Source organism: Hyposmocoma kahamanoa, unplaced genomic scaffold (genome assembly GCF_003589595.1).
Source record: "Hyposmocoma kahamanoa isolate Upper Pololo Valley unplaced genomic scaffold, ASM358959v1 79, whole genome shotgun sequence".
NCBI classification, from domain to species: domain Eukaryota; kingdom Metazoa; phylum Arthropoda; class Insecta; order Lepidoptera; family Cosmopterigidae; genus Hyposmocoma; species Hyposmocoma kahamanoa.
Window position 1 is genome coordinate 3,196,165 of NW_020653993.1, and position 23,262 is coordinate 3,219,426.

Sequence of the window (23,262 nt, forward strand, 5' to 3'; positions counted from 1 at the left end):
AGTGTGAAGGTCACAGCTGACAGGCCAGCTGTAGGTGTCTTCGACGCTTGACAATAGGGGACGAAGTTACTTAAGACCTTGATAAAGCGGCGGTAGTATTGACAGTGTATGACGTTAGTGCTGATCAGAGCTGGCTGTATGGCCGCTTTAGACATCTCATAGTTTGTGTGAATTCAAATAATACACAGGGTTATCTTTAACAACCTCTCTGGACTATATAACTGACATCATAAACAACATCCGGAGCATATATTAAGATTATCATTTTCAGAGTTTAAAACTTACATTAAAAGTGTTTTAACTAAAAAGTTATATTACAAAATTGAAGAGTATGTGTTAGATAAAGATGTATGGAAAGACAACATGAGTCTAGATTCCACACAATTATGATTCAAAGCATTTAAGTTTATTTGAAAAGAGCAATCCCTAGAGTTTCTTGCTAGTTCTTCTCAGGGAGGTCAGTGCAGTGAACGATTAAGCTACTGCAGTTTAAAAAAATGGCGTTTTCAAGTGTAAAAAATTACAAGAACGGCTGAATTGGCTCTACGAGACCTTACACACTTTTGACGATGAAAGCGTAATGAGACTAATTACGTCTTTAACATTAATGTTTTTTGACGCGAATGCAAAGTGCTCCTATGTCTTTTTACCGACTTCCAAAAAGGAGGACGTTCTTAATTCTACTGTATTTTTTGTATGTATATTACGCGATGACTCCGGCCGGCATTTGTGAATAGATTTTGATGATTCTTTTTTGTTGGAAAGAGGTTACCCTAGTATTGGTCTTATTTAAGAAATATATTGGTCTTGAAGAAAATATTCCACCTGTAAGGGTGGCAAATTACGGGATGAATCTGGTTTAGCGCACATACCGGTAACCGATTTCAATAAAATTTGCCAAATAGATGTAAGCACGAGCTTTCGAGGTCATTTTTTTTGGTACTCTGTACTGAGGCTATTTCTTCTGTCTTTGTCTTGCATGAAACAGCTCCTTTAAAAAGCAAACTATGTCGTAATGGGAAGTATTACTACCTCATTGAGTCCGTAGGTCCAACTCTGCTGTATTCTCTCTCGGGCCCAGAGATTGTGAGTGTTCTCTGCTAACTGGTCTACAAGCTCATCCATTTTCGGTGTTAGGGTGACAGCACTCAGGTCTAGCGGAGCTGGTTTATAGCCGTTCGACTGAAATCGAATAGAAGACTTAGAACGTATCTGTAGAAATAGGTAATACAAAATATATTAATGTTAAAAATAGGCAAGTTCTGCTTGACGAATATTGGACAGTCAAGAAATCAATGCCAAGTTCGCAGAACTTTCATATGCCAAAACACAGGAGATAATCACGTGAACTTGACAGCGAGCTTTTGATTGGTTAAAATAAACAAGTAACAATACGGACCGGTGTTTGCTTCAGTTGTTTTAAACCATTTTTCTGATGAATTGGTTGATTTTGAGGCAGGCCATTGTTCTAGAAAGCCATCGACGTGTTTTATAAGGCGGGATAATAGAGAGCTAATAATTTACCTGCATGAAAGGCTCGTTAGGCAAACGAACGTTGCGAATACGTGCCGGCGGCTTGTCCAGGCTTATGTAGTATCCCAAAGCGAGAATAGTCCTGGATAAAAATACGAGTTTATTTATTTACTTAACATTTTCCAGTAATAACTAATGTGATAGTGTAGAGTACAAACCTGTATAAAGATTTACTATTAATATTATCTATCTGTAGTTATAAATTTCACAGTGCCATGGTCAGGGCTCCGTCATTCGCTCAAGGTTACGCGATAAGTGTCTATAACGCGATAAGTGTCGCTGAGTGCGCCGACGTCGGCGCAAGCGCTCATACAAGTTTTTCATTTATGACCATTCGGCTCCGCATGACTGCACACAGCGGGCAACGTTATTTTCACCTCTCAGAGCGCGAGCTTAGGTTCCTTTTTCCTCGTAGTGAGCGCTTGGTGTCGTTAGTCAGATTTAGTAGGATATTATAACATAGGTATTTGCGATTTTGTATGAGAGTTATGTGTCTGTTACGTGGTAATCTGTGGTTTGGTAATTTATTGTAATATTGTGTAATTGTATGAAATATAGACACTTATATTAAATCCATAATTAAAAATAAACTAACAATTGTTAGCAAAAGCTATTCTTAGGGAATTCCCGTATCTAAGGGCCGAGCAACCAAACGAGTAAGGGGCGAGCAGCGCTGCATAAAAGGCGGAGGCGGCCGGCGCGCACAGGCACTTCTTCCTAGCGCTTTGTGTGCGACGTACGTCTCCTTCCATTGGCGTTGTAAAATAGTGCTTTTTATTCAGATAAATTGATTGTTCTCGTTGTGATTATAGTAAATTGTGAACAGAATTGACATGAAGTAATAAATAATTAAAAGTAATTTCTGAGTTTCGTTATTACAATATAATTATATTATGTAATGTACTCACGAAATTATTATAATATGTAAAGAATTATATCTACAATATCATTCAGGATTCGCAAAGCTCATGTGGACGGGGCCTTCTAGCTCAGGAGGTCTTCTCCCATTCTCCGTTCGCCGTCCGTTCGAAACAATTACTGTCAAATAAGTCGATCAAATTAAAAGACACATGATGCGAGTGAGCTTCATACTCGACATTGTCTTTTGGTCGTTTGTTCGGATATTACTTATTTGACAGTAATTGTCTTGGACGGATGTCGAAGTAAACTCCCAATTTAGTTCAGCCGCGCGACACGGCCAATAACAGTGGATTTCGTGTCGCCCCCCTACGTAATCGTTCGGCACGCACAAAGACTCGATTTCCCTTAGGCTAGGGTTAAACATTACCGTCGTGGTGAATGTTCACTGATCCCACGGCGCCGACTCAACCGGCGAGAGGGAAACCCGGGGGGGTTTTAGTGGGGTAGGCCTTCCAGTGTGGAGGGAGAGTCCCCACATAACCCCTGAGTCTCCCTGGGCTCAGGGGTATCCATAAAGATTTCCCCCCCGTCAAAAAAAAAAAAAAAAAGGGTTAAACATTAACCCTCTAAGTATTTTAAAAATTATCTGAGCTAATGCAAGTCTCAACATACTTCTAGTCTGTTACAACCAACCTTGCCGAGTACGAACAAACTTGGCTGGAGTTATCTATTTGGCTGTGGTACTACAAAATTTTGCTTAAGTAAACACATTTTTTAAATTGTACGAAAGTAAATATTAATTATTTAATGGACGAACCAGATTTAAGAATAATTAATATGTATGGCAGTGCTTGTAGGCAAGTTTGTACAGCTAGTGTCGATGTGTATATGCTGCTTATAACAATTTTTAGGTAGCAACATACTTGAGTGTTTGCACAGCGAGCTGAATGTCGTATCTTTTCTCCGCAGGTGGCAGTCGCTCGAACGGCACGAGGCAAGGGTGTATTTTATGAAGATCCTCTCTTTGTTCGCCGTACATCCAACCGGCTTCGATCTGTTGAAACAAAAAATAATTAAGGATGGGTAACGATCGAGAGGTAACGCCTTCATAACTAAAGATATTTCTATCGTCCAAAATATTATACAGTGAAACAAAAAACTTACCTTGTTCATTGCCCACATTTCGTGGATGTTCTCGGCGAGTTTATCTCTAATTTGTTCTACGTAAGTTGGTAGAGTTATCTGGAATTAATTAATATATTAAAATTTTACAAAGTTTGTGTATATAAAGAGTCAGAGAACCAGAAATAGGACGCGGAAGCCAAGTCCGTCAAGTCCTATAGTATTTAAGACTGGAACTTGCCACGTTTTTCACAAAATCATGTTTAGACTTTCTTTTGTTTTTGTTGAAAAAAAAAAACGTATAAATGTCTTGCTCAAATATATTATTAAAGTAATATAGTTTCTGAAAGAGGTGTAATTTAACTAATTAAAATGCTAACTACAAATATTATTACGTTTACTGCATTTTACACGTCATTTTTATCTTCGTTTTGAAAAATTACATAGAAATTACATAAGAGGTATTCAATCTAAAATGACGATATATGAGTTTACATAATTCTTCATTTACCTGCATAGTGTCAACAGGTGTGGGCACGAATGCAGTGTCGTCTTGCACCAAAGGAGGTCCAGCCAAAGCACGTTTGGACAAGTTGCCGAAGTAAAAACAAGGCTCCAGGCTGAGGACTTGCTGGGGTAATAAAGATTCAACAAGTGGAGAATATCCTTCGGGAGCTGCGTAGCGCAGCCGGCCATGTTCGCCGCCAAGGAGAAATCGACAACTGTTGAAGAAGAGAATCAAAACTAATGTTCAGAATTTCAAAGCTACTAGGTAAGTCCTACCTTGTGTAGTCCTGCCCTTGTAGTGGTAAATAATTTTTTTATAATAATAAGTCCTGTGGCGAACAAGTCGTGCGCCTGATGGTAAGCTGCACGCCTGTCCTTAACAGCAGCACTGCCACTCAGAGCTTTAAATCGTAAAAATCTGAGAGGCACCGCTACTGCGCCTGTCATCCTGAGACACAAGTTGACAAGTCCCATGAGCTTGTAATTTCACCAATACCATCAGGCATTGCGAATCAGTGCACAGCTTCATTTTGTGATTTGCACTCTGCACTATAGTTTGCTATATACAACTTACTAACGTGTTCTGCCTAATGCCAAATTTGACCTTATTTTTAACCGACTTATAAAAAGCGATTCAAGTTACGCGATTAGTCCGACACTTGTGAACCGACTTCGATGATTTCTTTTTAATGGACCCCAATAGTGTTCCCATTTAAGGTCGCTTTTTTAAGGTAACTTTTTCATTGAAAAAAAAAAAACCCACCTCGAAACTGTGCTTATCGGCTTTCTTCGATTTCCATGGGATCCCCTCATAAGATTCTGACTTCTTGGTGACAATGGGACTGTTACGGACTCCTCTGCACATTTTATAGTTTTTTTTTCTGGTTGGTGACGGTGATTTTCGTTGATTTTTTGACTTATATTAGCGGAACATATTTTTTTATTTTGTGATAGCCGAAACGAACCCGGAACAGCATCGTCGGCATCAGGGACCTTAGAAAGTATCCTTTCAAACAAAAAAGAATTTTCAAAACCGGTCCTCAATTGACGGAGAAATCAGAAAACATACATACAGTCGAACGTACAACCTCCTCCTTTTTTTGAAGTTGGTTAATAAAAATGTTATTTACTATTACAAATATTGAGAAATAAGCGTAACTTACCTCAACTTGCTAGAGCAGCTGATTGCGGGGAAAAACATGCCTTCTAGATTGAAATTCGTGAACGATCCAGTGACCCTTACGCCGTTGAACATAAAGTTGATTATTGGCACGGTCAAGTCCAACGCGCAGCCGATTACGTCACCTGGACAAAAAAAAAAGATTGTAACTGTTATGATACTCCATAGCTGGACTATAAAGGTCTACGACATTTTTAAGGTTAAAGACAAATTAATACGAATAATTTTTCGACCTACTACAGAGGTCGTCATACCCCTCTGAAATAAAAAAAATGCATTTTGCGTCAAGTAAGCATACAAATTTATTATTATTTTTCCCATTTTTGTTTGATGCTGTCCGAGACCTTTGTTCACTTATATTTATTGTTTGTTTGTATTACTTTTTTAATGAAGTTATTATTTTGAAGTTTACATTTATCTATATTTACGTTATTTTGCAAGCTGTCTCCAGTCATAATTAGCTGTGCAAATAGGTATATAAGATCTTCACCATATTTAATATGTATATTTAAATACATATTAAATGTAACATTGTAATAACTGTAAGTGAACCAATAAATAAAAAAATGTACCAAAAATTTACCGCCTTTTTATATACGGTGTCGTAAAATAGCTGTGTAAGAATGCAAGAACCCGAGAATAAGTTTTTCTTTTTTGATTACAGTCTTATTACGCTAGCCAATCCTGTCAGGCAATTACGTGTATTTTAATTAATTTGTGTTAAGATTACCTACTTGACTCGACATTCACAAAGGAGGAGTTTTGGTCGTAGGGTGTCATGTACCGACGTTTTCGAGGCCAGTTACCGGATACCAACGTTGCGTTCGACGTTGCAGTCCATACGTATAAATAAATAGTGTTTTATATGATTATGTATGTTAGTCTGTAAAGTATGTATTTATACGTCTTTGTAATCTCAGAATAAATATATAAAAATATAGCGATACTTGGTATTTTAGACAAGTTTACGTCCAGTTGGCTACCTATTATCTAAAGAGGAAATGTTGTAAGGTGGTATGTGGTTGGAGCCCACTCATCAGGTTCTTCAAGTTTACCTTTCCGGATAAAAGGTTCCTCCGGATTACTTCTATTAACCGGAGTCTTGCGCCCTCCCGACCAGAGATAGGCGCCGTCGAAACCGAAGGAATACAAGTCGTCGCCAACGCCGTTGCCACCCCATTTCTCGCCACCACCAGGATACGGCACGTACCTAATAATTGTTGACAATTTCAATAAAAGTTTATTACAAAATTGGCGCTAGGGTTTTAACTAAAAAGCGAGTTTGATTGTGTCAATCGTTTGCGAACAAACGTAAGTCTATCTTTAATTTGTTAGAACCATTGATTGTGTGACTGACACAGCCGTGACCACGGGACCTGCAGCTTAAGAAAAAACAAATATATATATAAGCGATTTAGATCCGAAAAAAGTTTAATTATCTGTTTCATTTTGGATACTTCAAGTATTGAAGTTAAGAATGGATGTAGGATTTAATTTTCCTTTCTAAACTTCGGACATGTTTCAAAGTTGAAACACACCAGTGTTGCGCGTCATCACGCTGCTCAACTCCGTTCTCGAGGCGGCACCACGATCTGATTTGTTTTGTGAATGTAAGAAAGTGTTTGAACTAATGACACCCGTTAGTTGAATTCTGTAAAATGTTTTTTTCACATTGTTTCTGCGTTTGTAGCGACTTGGATTTTTTATCTGTTATTTTACAAATGTTCAATAAATAAATAAATAAAGTTACATGGTTTGGGACGAGGTTATTCTTAAAAAACCATTCATCTAATAAAAGCATCTAAACTCATTCAGTTGCTATCGCGCAAATAAAATAAACTTATATTAAAACATTCCAATTTTGATGACCTCACTTGTCCAATGGTTTGCTAGGTGGGCGCTGGATGAGTAGGTCCGGGGTTCGATTTCCGGTAGGACAGATTTAGGAAGTGAGCTTTCTGGGGAGTGAATTACATTTCGAGACCAGATAATTGGTGAAGTTGACTGGCACATTACTTATATTATTATTACTATTCGAAATACGCGCCTTGACGTCGAGTTGCGGACACCAAGTACCAAGTACTATTCGAAATGGTAATGGTCATGGTACGAGATAAGCTAGACAATAATTAAAAGTCGGTTAGGAGGTTCATCCTTCTTAACAATTTTATTTTAATCTCACATTGACTTTTCGTACCACGACGCGCTTAAAGTAAGCTTATTACAATGTTAAACTATGATGTTTTATTGGCAGGTTTGTGACTATTCATTCATAGAATTGGTTGTACGACGCGACTTTGATTTTAAAGTAATAATATTGTTCTTATGTCCAATTCAGCAATCTTAACATAGTTACTCGGACGTAGTGGAAACAATATTATTTTCGAATTTATTGTCTAAATATTGATTGGTGATGAATAAAAGTTCAGTTTAACTTATGTATTTACATAAATCTCTTTAATATTTTGTTTTTTTTTTAAATTTAATTGTACATGGGAAATAATTTCTACAATAAAATTTAAAAATTTCGAAATGTAAAGTCGGAATGTTTATTTCGTGACTTCCTGTGCTTTCACCAATGACGTTTAGAAAAATTATGACAGCGACACTAACAGTTGACACTAGGCTAATTCCGAATTCACAACATGACAAACAAGACTCAGCTTGTTTCATTTATTTTTTTTCATGAAAACGAGGAAAAATATTTTTAATAGATTTAATTGTTACATATTTTTATTTTTTTGGCATATCAAATTCTATGAAGGTAAATAATATAATGATTATAAGTACTTTAACATTATACTACGATAGGACGATTCGGGCCATCAAAAAAGAAAGAGATTACATTATGCAGTTCATATACTGTTATTCCTTTCCTATTTTAAGCAAGGAATAGACAATATTGAGAAATCATTCGTTTTTCAATCAGTTTAGCAATAATATATTGCTTGGTTAACAGGTATGTCATGGTACGAATATGAGTAATATTGTAATAAGCTTACAATAAAAATAAGATTGTTTTTTGAAAGGTTACGGTCGGCCCTCAGAACTGTACATTGGTTAGTTTTATCTTGCGTAATGTCGTCTTTCGCATGATGAAAATTATGACATACCCAGCTGTATTGGCCCATCCAATACGTAAATGAGGCATCATATGTGTAGTCTTCTCAATATGGTCCATGGTCACCTCAAAGTACCATTTCTGGTACACTGCCGAGCCTTCCACTCGGCCAACGAAGATATTTGGGCGAACGCTGAAATTTGAATAAAACTTTTACAACTAAATTTACAAAAACGCAAAATCAACCTCGAAACTTTCGACAAATCTATAATGAATGACAAAAAAGTGATTATCGACTGATTTATCGTTTTTCAATTTAGACCTAATATTAAAAAAACGCAGAATAACCACCCAGACTGTTCAAAAGACAATGCAAATTTTAGTAGTTGTAGAGCTCCTTGTGTAAGAGTTCGTCCAGGCTAGTACTGCCTTAACCTTGCCTATTTCTGCCGCCAAGCAGTAATGTTAGCAGTATGAAATATATAATATAATAATATGGGACTTGTCAACTTGTGTGTCAGGGTGACGGGCGCAGTGGCGGTACCCTTAAGTTCTTTGCGATTTAAAGTTCTAAGCAGCACTGCAACTGTTATGGATAGGCATGTCGCTTACAACCAGGCGCACGACACGACATTATTTTATTATTATCATTAATATTTTTTTGTGCAAATACTCCACTGGTTTGTTATTATTATTATTGACAGGAAGATCGGACAAAAACAAAGGAAATTTCCTCCGATCCAACTGGACTCGACCCACCTTCTGTTGCCTCAACGTGGTAAATTCTTTGGGAATTTTACAAGTTCCGCTAAATTTTATAGTCTTACCTGGAAACGTGGTCTACCAATTGTGTTTGCAGTAACAAATTCTTTCCTGGCAGCAAATAATCACAAATGTTGTTCTGCGAGGATCGCACGGCGACGCCATTACCCACGCACAATGAGCAGAGAACGTCTAAGACTTTCGGGTCGCGGCCATGCTTCTCTAGTAGAGATATTATTACTTTTATGTGTTCATCCTGTGATCAGAATAAATACTTTTTAATTTCCTCTTTTATCGTGATATTCTGACTTAGGCAGGGAAGTTTTTAATCCACGTAAAAAATAGTATATAAAATTCAATGGATAAATAACAAGGAGTTGTTTTATATTTAACGTTTATATAAAAGCACCCGGTTACAAGTTTCAAGCCTTTGTAGGTATATTTGTGGCATTGTAGTTCTCAACCGAATGGACTGATCTTGAAGAGGCTTTTTTTTTTCATTTTTTGTGAAATTGCTTTACTAGTTTTTATAATTATTAATAACAAAGATCGAACACTTAGAAATAATGCCTTCGATCCGACCGGATTCAAACCGACGTCTTCTAGCAAGCTGTGCCAGGTGCTTTACCAACTAAGCCACGGAACTAACCAGCGGACCTTACGAGTTTTTCTATGTGCTTGTTGCAGATCTTTGTCTGGTTCTAGTTTTTAACGCCTTTTTTTGTTATTTCTTCACTCAGATAGCCTTTATAGCTACCATCGCTGACTAGAGACATCAAAGTCAAATAATCATTAATTCCATAGGTAAAATTTTTACACTTGAAAACGTCATTTTTTAAGCTACTGCTCGTTCACTACGTTGACCTCCCTGAGAAGAACGAGCAAGAAACTCTAGGGATTGTTCTTTTCAAATAAACTTAAATGCTACGGAATACACTTAAAATCATAATTGTGTGGAACCTAGACTCTTGTTGTCTTTCTATACTTCTTTATCTAAAACATACTCTTAAATTTTGTGATAATTACTTTTCAATTAAAATACTTTAAATGTAAGTTTTAACCTTAGGAAATTATAATCTTAATATATTCTCCGGAATCTTATTGAAAAAACGTATACAGCTCCCTATAAAAAAATCGTTTACCTTAGTACCATGAGTTAGTTCTAAGGTAAATATTATGGATATCTTCTTTTTTAATGAAATTATGTATATTTATATTTTTTTATCGGTTTAATGACTGTAGTTTTCAAATGCTTATTGAATGCTTCGAGTATATAACCAGAAATAGAGACGAAACAAGGGCCATCCATCTCTGGCAACTAATCAGGCAAACGGGCCTTATATCACTTTTAAATATAACTCTCGTTTGCGCTGAAACCACAAATTAGAAAGCTGAAATAGTACAGCGCCAACAACTTACCTGTGTGGACGTCTCCGTATATTCCAAAAACATTCTGTATTTATTATAATTACACACAAACATTTATTACATTATTTAATTACAAAACAAACGGATCACATTCCATTGGTAATTAAATATTAGGGGTTAAAGTATGAAATTGCCGTTTTATTGCAATAGGTTCTTTGAATTTTCATAGAATCTTCATGGTTTGAGGTTTTCGAATGAAACTTTTTTCAAATGGTTTCTGTGATTTTTTTTTTTTAATTTGAAACTTTTGAATATTGACTTTCAATTGTTTTTGTTATTCAATTTAGACAAGAAAGATGGATACTGCGAAAATTCGAGTGATTTTTGAATACGAGTTCCGACGCGGAACTAACGCGGCAGAAACAGCCCGCAATATCAATGCTGCGTTTGGAGAGGGGTCTACTAATGAACGCACCGTGCGATTTTGGTTTAAACGCTTTCGTGATGGAAATTTCGACTTAAAGAACGAGCCACGAGGAAGACCGCCCACACAGGTGAATAACGATGAATTAAGAGAGATAGTGGAAGCCGATCCTAGTCAAACTACCCAGGAATTAGCGGCATGGTTTAACGTTACCTTACCCACAATATTGACTCACTTGCGTCAAATCAATAAAATAAAAAAATACGAAAAATGGGTGCCTCATGATTTGACTGATCTGCAGAAAGAAACGCGTGTTGAAACTTGTGTTGCCTTGTTGAACCGGTATAGAAATGAAGGAATATTGGATCGAATTGTAACATGTGATGAAAAGTGGATTCTTTATGATAACCGGAAAAGAAAAATGCAATGGCTGACCCCAGGTCAAATGCCACAACAATGTCCTAAAGCAAAACTTACCAATAAAAAGGTAATGGTAACTGTTTGGTGGTCTCAGCATGGTGTTATTCACTATAGTTTTCTCCGATCTGGTCAAGCAATAACGGCAGATGTCTATTGTGCCGAACTCCGAACCATGTTGACAAAACTAGCAGTAAAACAGCCCCGACTCATGAATCGATCTTCACCATTATTGCTCCACGACAACGCGAGACCTCACACAGCACGAGAAACCATTTTGACCCTTCAGGAACTGCAGTTAGAAACCATTCGTCATCCTCCGTATTCACCAGACCTTGCTCCAACGGACTACCATTTTTTTCGTGATTTGGACAATTATCTACGTGACAAGAAGTTTTCTTCCCAGGAGGCAGTACAAAATGCTTTCACACAGTTTGTGCAGTCTAGATCGTCGGAGTTCTATCGCAAAGGCATTAATAACCTTCCCATTAGAAGGCAGCAATGTATAGATAATAATGGCAACTATTTTGATGAAATAAATTTGTTAAAAATTTAAAAAATAAGCAATTTAGATTTTCAGTACAAATCGGCAATTTCATACTTTAACCCCTATTATTAAATATGTAAGTTTTCAATTTTCGTCTGTTATAGCAAAGCTCAAGTTAAACTGGTTAGTTTGAAGTGAAATAATTGAAGACACCCGTCAATTGTTTCGAATTCGGGTTTGTCAATCGGAACGCAGTTGTCACCGTAATGATTTGGCAGAATAGTTTTCAAACAAATTAATGACATTTCGTTTCTTATTTCTCGTTATATACTCGATGATTGAATGTCATGTTTTTCTACCATGATATTCTATTATAGGCGTTTTTTATTTGAATTGGACTCCTCAAGTAGTTGGTTTACAGCTGGTGTCTTTACTGACTTTTTGGAGTACGCTGTTTTGTATTGGGGGTATTTTAAATGTTTTATGTAAAGGTTTATGTTAAAATAAACACGAATCTAATATTTGTGTGAGCAACAAGTGATTAAAAGACATATTTTTAAAATTGGTAATCCATTACTCACTCTCATCATATTCAAAGCTTCAGGCGAGTCGATGAGCACGCAATGTAACACGTCCAGCATTCCCGTGCCTTCCCCCGACGCTTGGGAACCGAGTCTTGAAAACAGCCAGTTTAGACGATTGGAGTTAGCAAATTGGGCGCAGTTCGTGTGGTTGCCTTTGATTATGGCCGCTGTGGGAGAAATTAAGACCTTATTTTATGGGTGTCGAGAGCTTTGATACTTATTAGTTGATTGGATTCGAATGAGCAGTAGAGCATCATTAAACAAATATAGGCTGAGGAAAATGATGGAACCAGTCTTTACTAATAATATCAAACTACAATTACGTCTCAGGGTGATGGGCGCAGTGGCAGTGCCCCTTAGATCTTTGTGATTGAAAGCTCTGAGTGGCACTACTTTAGCTGTTACGTCTATAGCTTTTTTATTTAATAAAAATATTAAATGACCATAAGTTCATGTACAAATAAAAATGTATTGACAGGCAAGTGAGCGGTTGCAGACAAGTTTACGAATTGAATTCTAAAGACAAATCTACATTTTAAATCTTTCGTGTCTAAAACAAGTCATACGCCTGGTGTCAAATGACACGCCTATACATAATAGTTGCAGTGTCACACAGAGCTTTAAATCGCAAAGATCTGAGGGGCTCTGCCTCTACGCCCATCTACCAGAGACATAGTCATAGTCATAGTCATTTATTGATACCAAAAGTAAAAGTTACATAAGTGACAAAAAAAAATTACAATAATGAATAATTAAATCGATTTACAAGAAATAATTAATACGATAATTGAATCTTAATAATAATTCATTAAATAATAATAATAATTAAAACAATAAGCTATGAAAAACAGTAATAAAAAATAAAACTATTAACAATTACATTACAATTATATCAATAAATTAATAGCATCACACAATACTACACTCAAACGTGTACAGTGATTGTTCAACAAGCCACGTTGTCAAGAGAAACGAGAATGAATTTCTTGATGGTGCATTTCGCACGTTATCCGGTAACCGGTTGTAGACTGCCGGTTAATAGCGTTGATAAGTCCTAGGTGCCTATAGTTTCACCAGCAATTATACCCTTTAAAACCGGAACGCAGAAATAGGTAAGTGGCAGTATTTCCTTGGACGGACTATCTCACAAGGAGCTCTACTGCTACTAAAAACTATTCAAAGACATAGTGAAGTCCCCAATTGAGTAATCGTGATGGGTTATAGCCTGAACACGTTATTATATAATTTTCGTAGAATTTAGTAACAAATAAGCTACTTACCCAAAAGCTGATAAAGGTAACCAGATATCATATCCCAACTTTGTCCCGATTCGTCTCCCGCCAGAAAACCAGCTAAGAAGCCCTGTGACGTAATCACGTTGATCTTGTCTATGGCTTCTAGAATCAGATTTAGAATACCTTCCTCTTGGAAAAGATCTTGGCGGTTGCGAAGAGCTCGGAATTTGTTTTGTTTTTCTTCGTGCTCTGGAATTGAAATATTTAGTTTGAAGGGTCATATACATAGCGTAACTGTAGGACAGCCTAGTTAGAAATACTCTTGCTTTCTGTATAGAAGGTCTTGTGTTTGATTAACACCGCAAGATCTACACTACTAATTTTCAAATTATGAATAGATTAGTTTCCGAAAATATTGTGATTAAGCCTACAAGGTCGGAGAATGGTTAATGTACCTCTTGAAAGTCTTTTCTTGTCTTGAATTGGCGAGACTTGGCAAGAGCCAAGTCTCGCCTTAGACGAGATCCGTATCCAGCCGTAAATAGATGTTGTACAACGCACAAATCGATATCTCTAATGAACACTACACCATCTTAATTTTTAGACCTGTTCTATTTTTATTTAGTTTTGTTTCTTTATTTATTTTTTTTTCATAAAATTCGGTTTTTAATTTTTTTTTTCGATAGAGAAAGAAAATGGCCAAAATATAATGTTGGTGTAGCGTTCATTGAAGGTAACGAAATGATATGGCTCTACAAATTTATAGCAGGAGTTCAGTGATGGATTTTTTTTTCAAACTTGGCCTGCCTACATGCGGTAAGTTTTTGTGCTCCATGTGCAGCACACATGGCCGATTTACCTAATTGAATGGATTAAGTATAAATATTTTTTGTCATTATTGTTGTTTAATGACAAAATCTATGGGAATGATACGTTGAGTTTTTCAAATTGTTTCTACTAAGATATTTAAAAAAATATACGAAAATTTTAAATAAATACTTATTTACAAGGATCAGCCTTACACATTTTTCTCAAGATAATCATCTGCCTTACGAATGTCAACAAGTGTTTAATAAATTTGTAAATGTGTATATAGCTTATGAAGGAAGACTTATAAGGAGATAGACCTGTAATCAGCTTGATCTGCGGTATTTATGGTTCTTTGACATTTGTTGTATTTTTTGAACAGTCAGCATCAAAATGTTCTAATCAGTCAAAGTAACCAAGCATTACTTTTAGTTTAGATAATTTTGTTGCTGACTACACATTGCGGCTCCTATAACGGATTTCTTTACTCATTTAATTGTCAAGGAGCAAACAAACCATTATATCGTGTATTAATGCACGTGTGTTATTACTTACCCATGTCTTCATCAGGCTGTGCAAAGTAGTTGATGAGATCCTCAAGACACATCACCATTTCGCTTAAGTTGACGGACGCGAAAAACATTGAGTGTCGACGGTTTTCTTGCAGTGTTTCCAGGCCACTGGAAGTGAACATGAGGAATTCAGTGTTTGAAAGACAGTGAATGGTACCCCTTAGACTACATCTATAATTTAAAAAAATACCTGACTTCAAACTTTTTACGTTACTCTCGCTCTTCCACTTCCTCTAACGATCTGCCTCATTCGACACACAAGAGTACGTATTCGTATCATATTTTATTTAATTGTGGCATTTATTGAATATATTATTTTTAATCACTCTTGCTCTTAGTGTCATGGCATGCAGACAAAGTCAACCGTAATGTCTAAATTATGTCCATGAGCTTTTTCGTTATATTATTTTTGATTTTTTACCTCAAGATTAAGTAAAACAGTTTTCATACTCGAAAAATCTGAAGGTATATTTCGCATATACTTGAAGTATAAAAAACCTGAACATTTGCAATTTAACCATATTTGATTAAATTTATTTTGTGAATTCAAATTCTGCAGTATAGGAAATTATTTATTTTATATGTAATACATTTTGGCTGCATGCGTCTGTCGGTACCTTTTATAATATATTTTCATTTCTCATGCTCTTAAAGTTCGTATTTATGCTGGGTGTAGGCTGCATAAAACAGGATTTTATGCTCTAGTGCATAAAATAAAAAAAAACATCACATTAAATATGTCTAATTGTTGTAATTTTACATTAAATTTTAATTAAATAATCGTTTATTTGTAATACTGCCGTTTGATTTCCTCGCAATCGATGTGAAAAGAGGAGTGTATAACTCGTTCATAAACCCATTTTACCCTCGATTTAAGTATCCAGATATACTCGTCTCGGATAAAATGATGCGTTTTATGCACTTGTTGTACAATCTATACTTCGTTTTAATCCATTTTGAACAAAAGTAAACAAACAAGTCACTGACCCGACCATAGACGGTTTAGTGATGGCCAATTGTAACGCCAACTACAAGTCGATTAATTAATTGAATGAATCGATTTGTTCAATTGAGTCATACTAGCGGTTTTCCTTACATAACCTATATAAGCATATTTAAAATTTCAATTTAAATCCTCCTTCAAATCTTCACACTTACGAGTAGATACTCGTTCGATTGCGATTGAAATGTTCGATTTAATAATCGATTACTAAACTATAATTGTATGAACCGAATGTTTTTTTTTTGAACAACACTATGAAACCACAGGCAAGTCATAGAAGTATAGATGAATTTAGAATTTTAGGTTCTTACCTCACTTTTGACCTACCATTTTTCAAATACGATTTTACGATGCTATTCAAATGAATATTGTAGGAAAAAGTGATGATATATCAAGTCGAAATCTTCGAAATATACGTGAAAGTGTTACTTATTCGATTTATCGAGTTTTAGAATTTTAACCAAACAGGTTTGTTTATTTTTTGTTCAAAATGGATTGGAACGGACTATACTATAGTTCGAGTTGTATTATCTATGGAAGAATAGCTAGCATTTGTTTCAGAAAAAAACAAAAACCCGCCATTTGCAAAATCCGTAAAAGTTGTGTTGTAAAGCGACATTTATTCACACAAGAAATAAATTATCGTTGTATCTATTTCCACGCAAAATAGGCGCTTTGTCGTCGAGTTGCGGATACCAGCCCGTTGCACCAAGTACCAAGTACCAAGTTCCTCGCAAATGTGATGAAAAACATTGTATGTAGCACAGGCGGTAAACATTACAAACGTCGAGTCATTAAAGCCCCCTGCCGTCGGCTTCGGGCTTCTAACAAACTCTCTTTAGTAATTTCTTATTTTTCGCCCTTAATACACAATGTACTATAACGGTTTTATTTCGTGAGCATTTGGCGTAACAAATGATAATAAACAAATTAAGCATCAATAAAAATATTGACCTCAGTTTCAAGGTCATCTTAGTACATTTTTAAAATCTATAAATACTTACTTGATAAACTTGGTGAACAACGAAGAACACTTCCTAATGACCCTGGCAGTCCTGGACTCCTCTTCTTGAGACCTGGAGAAGTCCAGCCCGTCGTCCATCTTGCCTTCTTCGTGGAGGATCGCTTGCTTCTCCTCCACTTTGCCTACGCCTTTCTTTTTTGTCTCGTATGACTGAAAAGAAGAAAGAACTTTGATGAAGGTTACATTTTTTTTTACGATATTATAGGGGATGATTTTTCCCTATCAACTCGAACACTTTATTAAAGAGAGCACTAACGAAACTGTGAAATCATGATGGAGCACCTTTGCCCAGGAGATGAGTTGACCCGATTTTTGAAGATGTTGGGGTTACAAACACAGAAAATTTTAGATGTAGGCAGCGTGTTCCTTTCCCTGGCTGAGTGAAAAGACGATTTCTTTTTTGTGTAAAATCATAAGGTTATTTTATGACCAATATAAATCTTTACTTCTGCACTTCAAAATTCTAAGAAATTAACAGGTGTTCCATACTATATATATATTACTATACGTATTCGAGCAAAACGTATGGGAGCTTCTACACGATTTTTCATCAACCTTTTCAGATACTGACGTTTGTTCTTGTTAGATAACCCATATATTTATGATACCAAGTGACCAAAAAAGCTGTACGCCTGGTGTTAAAAGGCTCGCCTGTTCATAGCAGTTACCGTGCCATTCTGAGCTTTAAATCGCAACTATTTGTGTAATAAAATATTTGTATGGCCCACATTTATTTCTCTCGTGAATTTGGGTGTACTTTGAGGTGGTCTATGTGTGTGGCCACGCCACCCGCAACACAGGGTTTCCCTAGTGCGAGGTAAGCAAATTACACTTAAAATCGTCATACTGAATTCAGTCTAGCAGATTCCTCTGAGAAGAATGAGCAAGAAACTCTAAGGGTTGTTACTCTTTGTAAATATACATTTGAATACATTTATCATTACAATATTTGATTTAAACATCTTAGAGCTAAACGGGTACTACCACGGATTTTTGTCATCCAAGTACGCAGCAGTTGTATATTAAATAACCTTCAGTATAAAGTTTTTGTTTCACTATAGTTTTAAACCTCGTGAATAGCAAATTTTGTATATCAACTGGAATCTTGTTTTAGAAGCGTATACATAACCCCTTAAATGAATTTGTGACTTTATGAAGACTACTATCAAGAACAGCTAGTTTATTTTCATTCCTCGTATTAATGTTATGTCTATCAATATTTTTTATAAAAAAGTATATTTTAAATATTTATTCAATTGATATTCAATTATTTTTTGTGACATTACTCCATTAGTTTGTTATAATTATTAATACAAAGATCGAACACTCAGAAAAAATTCCTTCGGTCCGGCTTAGTTGGTATAGCGTCTGACACGGTAAGCTAGAAGACGTCGGTTCGAATCCGGCCGGATCGAAGGAATTTTTTCTGAGTGTTCGACCTTTGTATTAATAATTATAACAAACTAGTGGAGTAATTTCAAATTGAATATCAATTCAATAAAAATTTACAATACAGTGAATAGCGACATCTTTCGCCAGGACTGGTAACTGTAAAGGTACTAACTGGCTGATAAACCTTTCATAGATTTCTCATAGTTGGCGTTACTACTAAAAAGTCGTTGAAAAACCAAATACAAAGACACGACGATAGCACATAGAAAAATTCGTGAGGTCCGCTGGTTCGTTCCGTGGCTTAGTTGGTATGGCGTTCACGGCAAACTAGAAGCCGTCGGTTCGAATCCGGCCGGATCGAAGGAATTTTTTCTGAGTGTTCGATCTTATTTTTCTTAACATAAATAACATTTTCATAAATGTACTGTTATGTTAGTGTAAGAATGTTAATCTCTTTAAACTTATCTCTCATAGACACTCTGGGGCCCAGATTGTAAATTGCCCTAACCGCACATTTCTGCAGGACAAAGATTTTATTAGTATCGGTGGCATTGCCCCAAAGTAAAATGCCGTATGTCATTAAAATGTGAAAGTAGCTGAAGTAAACAAATCTAGCTGTTTCGACGTCTGAAATTTTTCGTATATTTTTTTTTATCGCGTACACTGTAGGGCTGAGCCGTTACGATAACTTATTTATATGTGGTTATGTGATTAAATATACGAACTCAACTGTGATATTATGAAGTAAATGTTTCTATTGTAAGAATTGGCTAGGGAAGTGATCTACTTAATTAAGAATTACCTTATAAGACAACCATAACCCAGTCTCGGAATGCTGCACAATGACAGTGGAGTCACCGTACTTGATGATAGGCGCGCCGATCACTTCCAGGTCTTTGTCTTCGAGGACCACTTTTTGATCGTCCTTTTCTTGACGGAGACAGAAAGCGCAGGAAGCTGTTGTTGCGTTCTCTCTGTATAAATGAAATATACTTTTCAGATGGATACAAGGGCAAAGATAAAAGAAGCTTAATTAATTCTAATTGTGTAACAAAAATTATTGAAATACCTGTTTTACTACCTACTTAGGCTATGTTGAGTGTGTGTACGTTATTTATTTCGGTTATCGAAATCGTTACTACATTTATTTCTCTTGGCCCGAAAATCGAACCTGGGACCTCTGCGTGGCAGTCCGGCATGGTAACCGTTCGGCCACGAAGGCAGTTAAAAAGTTTAGCTTTTGTCAAAGAAATATAATACGGGTAATATCTATAAGTAGTACACAAGAGCAGCGGGGAACCTCAAAAGGCTCAAATCGATGCCTCCTATGAACACCACGCGAATTTAAGTTTTTTATCATTTCCTGTATTTAATGTAAACAACTTTATTTTATTTACTAAAATCATAGTCCTTGAATTTTGTGAACCATAGTGTTGTGTGTTACCGTAGTGTTCATTCATAGCGTAGTGGAGGTATCTAAATTATTTATATTTATAATAATTATTGTCTTTATTTTGTTAACAATAATATAATTGTTTCACCCGAAGATTTTTTATTATTGCTTGGGCAATCACATTGGCCATTTTATTCGACAAATAAGGCAACAGACACACACGGGGAGGGATATTTCAAGCCGGGGGTGAATAAGGAAACCATGTCAAATGACTTCTGCAACTTTTCGTGTCAAACTAAGTAAAGAACCACTGATATATTAGTCTATTTATTTGTAATTTTTTTATGATACCTAGTGACGGGACGAACAAGTCGCGCGACTGTGGTAAATGATACGCCTGTCCATGACAGTTGCACTGTCATTCAGAGCTTTAAATCACAAAGATTTGAAGGGGCATTGCCACTGCGCCCGTCATCCTGAGACATAAGTTTCCAAGCCCAATGTGTCTGTAATTTCACCAGCACCCTTACTTCAAAATCGAAGATTTGAAGCGGCAGAAACAGGTAAACGAATTTTCTCATTAGGAGCTATAACAATCGAGAAGAGACCTCGAATTCTGCATGCTTATCTGGTAATCCATTAATCAACTATGCTATGTTATTTTACTATGTTGAGTGTGTAAGTTATTATTATTATTAACTAACCTGCTGACCAAATACAGCTCATTCTGGTCGTTAACACCCAAGTAACGACCAGTCGTGATATGTCGAATGCGCATAGGGTGGTACCAGTTGATAAAGCCACCTGCCCACTTGGTTCGTGCCAGTTCCAAACGCCACAGAGAGCGCGCTTGGGACATCACAGAACCGCCCTCGTAGACCACAATACTAAAAGATAAAAATGTAACATTTATATTTGAAATAAAACTGTGTAATAAGGTGTATGTTAATGGTCCTCAGGGTGGCAACCACGAAAATATATTAGACATAGGAGTTTTTTGTAAATGAGACAGTATGAGGAAATCCGAAACTATAGAAGATACAAGGAAGCTGTCATAGGAACCATTAAGTCTTTTTTAGTGAAAGCAATTTGGTATAGTCAATTTTTGGTCAAGCGTGAGTTGTTCATAAACATGAATAAAATTGATGGAAATTTATTTAGTGCTGATCGCCTCAGTTTCATGACGGGATAATTTCATTGTATGGGACGAAAAAATCGGGACAGTCGAAGTTGGTCAAATTTCTTAAAAAAGACACAATGAATATATTTTCGTGGTTGCCGGCAGAAATATCTAAGGTGGCAGTACACTGGACGAACGCTTTCACAAGGAGCTCTACTGCTACTAAATGTTCGTAATGTAGTCCTGTAAGCAACACTGTAAACAGCTAATTAATTAAAACAACCAAAAATTATAACAATATTAAAATATAATCACTTACTTTTGCCCCCCTTCTTTGGTCCAAGTACTAGGTATAGTGAGACATTCGTCACCTCCGTGGAAGAATCTTAGCACATCGCCTCCGAACACGTAGCCCACGTACTTCATCCTCGATATGCCAGTGCCATAAGGCTGCACGGACCAATGTGTAACGTGGAATGAGGCATTCACAATTGAGACTTCGTTTTCTTTCGTAGTATGCTGTAAAAAGATTTATGTATAGGAAATGATACTATTTTTCCGGATTTAAATCGCGTATATTTGTTTTTTCAAACAAACCGACGTTTCGGGTCCTTTACTGGTCCCATGCTCACGGTTGATTTAAATCCGGAAAACTAGTTATATTTTTATGTGTAACAATCGCGAAAACCTAAGAACTCGATAAAATGTATGTAGTCATAAATAACTAGTTTTTCTGGTGGATTTAGAACGACCAAATTGATCATTGGATCAAGCGAAAATTGTCTAGGTCGCAGTCTCTTTACTGCGTATACAGAGTAAAAAGAAACAATCGACAATCGAGTCGCCCGGTGAAGTTTTGGAAAGATGCAAAATGTTGACAAAATTAAAATGTACTGTGTATGTATATGCCCTTAAAATGTCCTTATACCTTTAATCCTAAAATACCAATAATGGTTTGTATCCACAAGTGTATAACAAAAAGAAATATCGGTCTATCGGTATAATTATGGTTATAATTATCGGCTGGATTTACATGCGACAATATTATCAACATAAATGTATAAAACTTACCAAGTATCGTTCAGTAGCGACTGATACAAGAATCAGATCGTCACCAACACGCACTTTCTCACCCTCGGATCTGTTGAGAAATTTTAACATTTAAAAATGAAATGGGACCACTATGGAGGTACCCTCTTGCCAACAAAAAAAGAATCATGAAAATCGGTTGACAAATACCGGAGTTATAGCGTAACATACATACAAAAAAAAAATAAACATACAGTCGAATTGAGAACTTCCTCCCTTTTTTGAAGTCGGTTAAAAAACAAGGCACAAGGGCATTGACTTACAAATAAATGGACGACGGGTCTAATACAAAAACCACGAAAAAAATGTCCCAAGTCAACCTATTCGAAATTTAAATTGTAATGTCATCGCAGTATCGCGCTGTCAGTCGAACAAATGAAGACTAAAGCGGAGTGTGGCGCTCTGTATACGATTTTAGCGCCTTACAAGTGCGGACACTTTTTAGCGCGGACCCGACGTCCATATAATTGTAAGTCAATGCACAAGGGCTAAATTTCGCGAGGGCTAAATTTCGCGTTAAATAAGATGGTTATAAGTAATAAGGTCTCATCTGCTAAATTACAAATTTTCAGGAGAGTGATATAACGATTCTACGAACTAAATTAGGCGATCACTTTTTTATGCTTAAATAGGAGATTTATAAAATTTCACATTTACATAATTATAACTTTAGTCGACGAATTTTTTCTAAGTGTCTGTTACTAATCTTTGCAACGAATTTTCGGTTTTCGCTATCGTAGCGACATCTGTGAGATACTGTTTAAACCTTCTTACTCAGCCGGGAACCTTCCAGTTACCACAAACTGACGTTGACGTCGCTTTTTATGAACATGTAAAAGCTTTATGTATAACAAGCACAACAAGAGACAGAAGAAATTAGTCGCCTTAGTAAACTCGACCTGTAGCTTAGTTGGTAAAGCAATGGGGACGGCATCATATGGTCGCAGATTCGTGTCGGGTCGAAGGATTTTTCTTTCTGTTTGGTCTTTGTATTTAATAATTATAGCAAACTAGTTATTTTACAAAAAATAAAACAAATCAATAACACATGCCCATTTTTATCAAACGCGGCTTTCGACTACAGGACGGCGCACAGTGGGCCCAAATTGATAATTCTTGGACATAGGAAAAACTTGTGGAGCATCGAGCAAATTTTTTATGTGATAAATGATAACATTCCTAACAACTTTTATTCTTGTATAATTTCTTGAAAAGTTGATGGTTTCGGAGAATTTTTTTTTTTCTAAGGATAAATATTAATTTTATTTTTATCTCAAAATATACGAAAATGTAATGTGTGTGTGTTACTTACAGTATAATT

At 36.1% G+C, this 23,262-nt stretch overlaps 1 protein-coding gene across 1 annotated transcript in view; it reads right to left on the reverse strand.

Moving 5' to 3' along the window:
- Positions 1-23,262, reverse strand: part of LOC113233519 (ryanodine receptor) — a 275,950-nt gene that overhangs the window by 155,713 nt on the left and 96,975 nt on the right. The window contains exons 5-22 of the mRNA XM_026468642.1: positions 22,716-22,759; positions 21,924-21,993; positions 21,172-21,371; positions 20,437-20,619; positions 19,142-19,313; positions 16,928-17,097; positions 14,904-15,028; positions 13,587-13,790; positions 12,304-12,473; positions 9,092-9,282; positions 8,317-8,457; positions 6,259-6,413; positions 5,187-5,328; positions 4,028-4,238; positions 3,559-3,636; positions 3,318-3,448; positions 1,525-1,615; positions 1,033-1,182 (exon numbers count right to left, since the gene is read on the reverse strand). Coding sequence (XP_026324427.1) covers positions 1,033-1,182; positions 1,525-1,615; positions 3,318-3,448; positions 3,559-3,636; positions 4,028-4,238; positions 5,187-5,328; positions 6,259-6,413; positions 8,317-8,457; positions 9,092-9,282; positions 12,304-12,473; positions 13,587-13,790; positions 14,904-15,028; positions 16,928-17,097; positions 19,142-19,313; positions 20,437-20,619; positions 21,172-21,371; positions 21,924-21,993; positions 22,716-22,759 — 2,628 coding nt within the window. The remainder of the gene's footprint in view (positions 1-1,032; positions 1,183-1,524; positions 1,616-3,317; positions 3,449-3,558; positions 3,637-4,027; positions 4,239-5,186; positions 5,329-6,258; positions 6,414-8,316; positions 8,458-9,091; positions 9,283-12,303; positions 12,474-13,586; positions 13,791-14,903; positions 15,029-16,927; positions 17,098-19,141; positions 19,314-20,436; positions 20,620-21,171; positions 21,372-21,923; positions 21,994-22,715; positions 22,760-23,262) is intronic.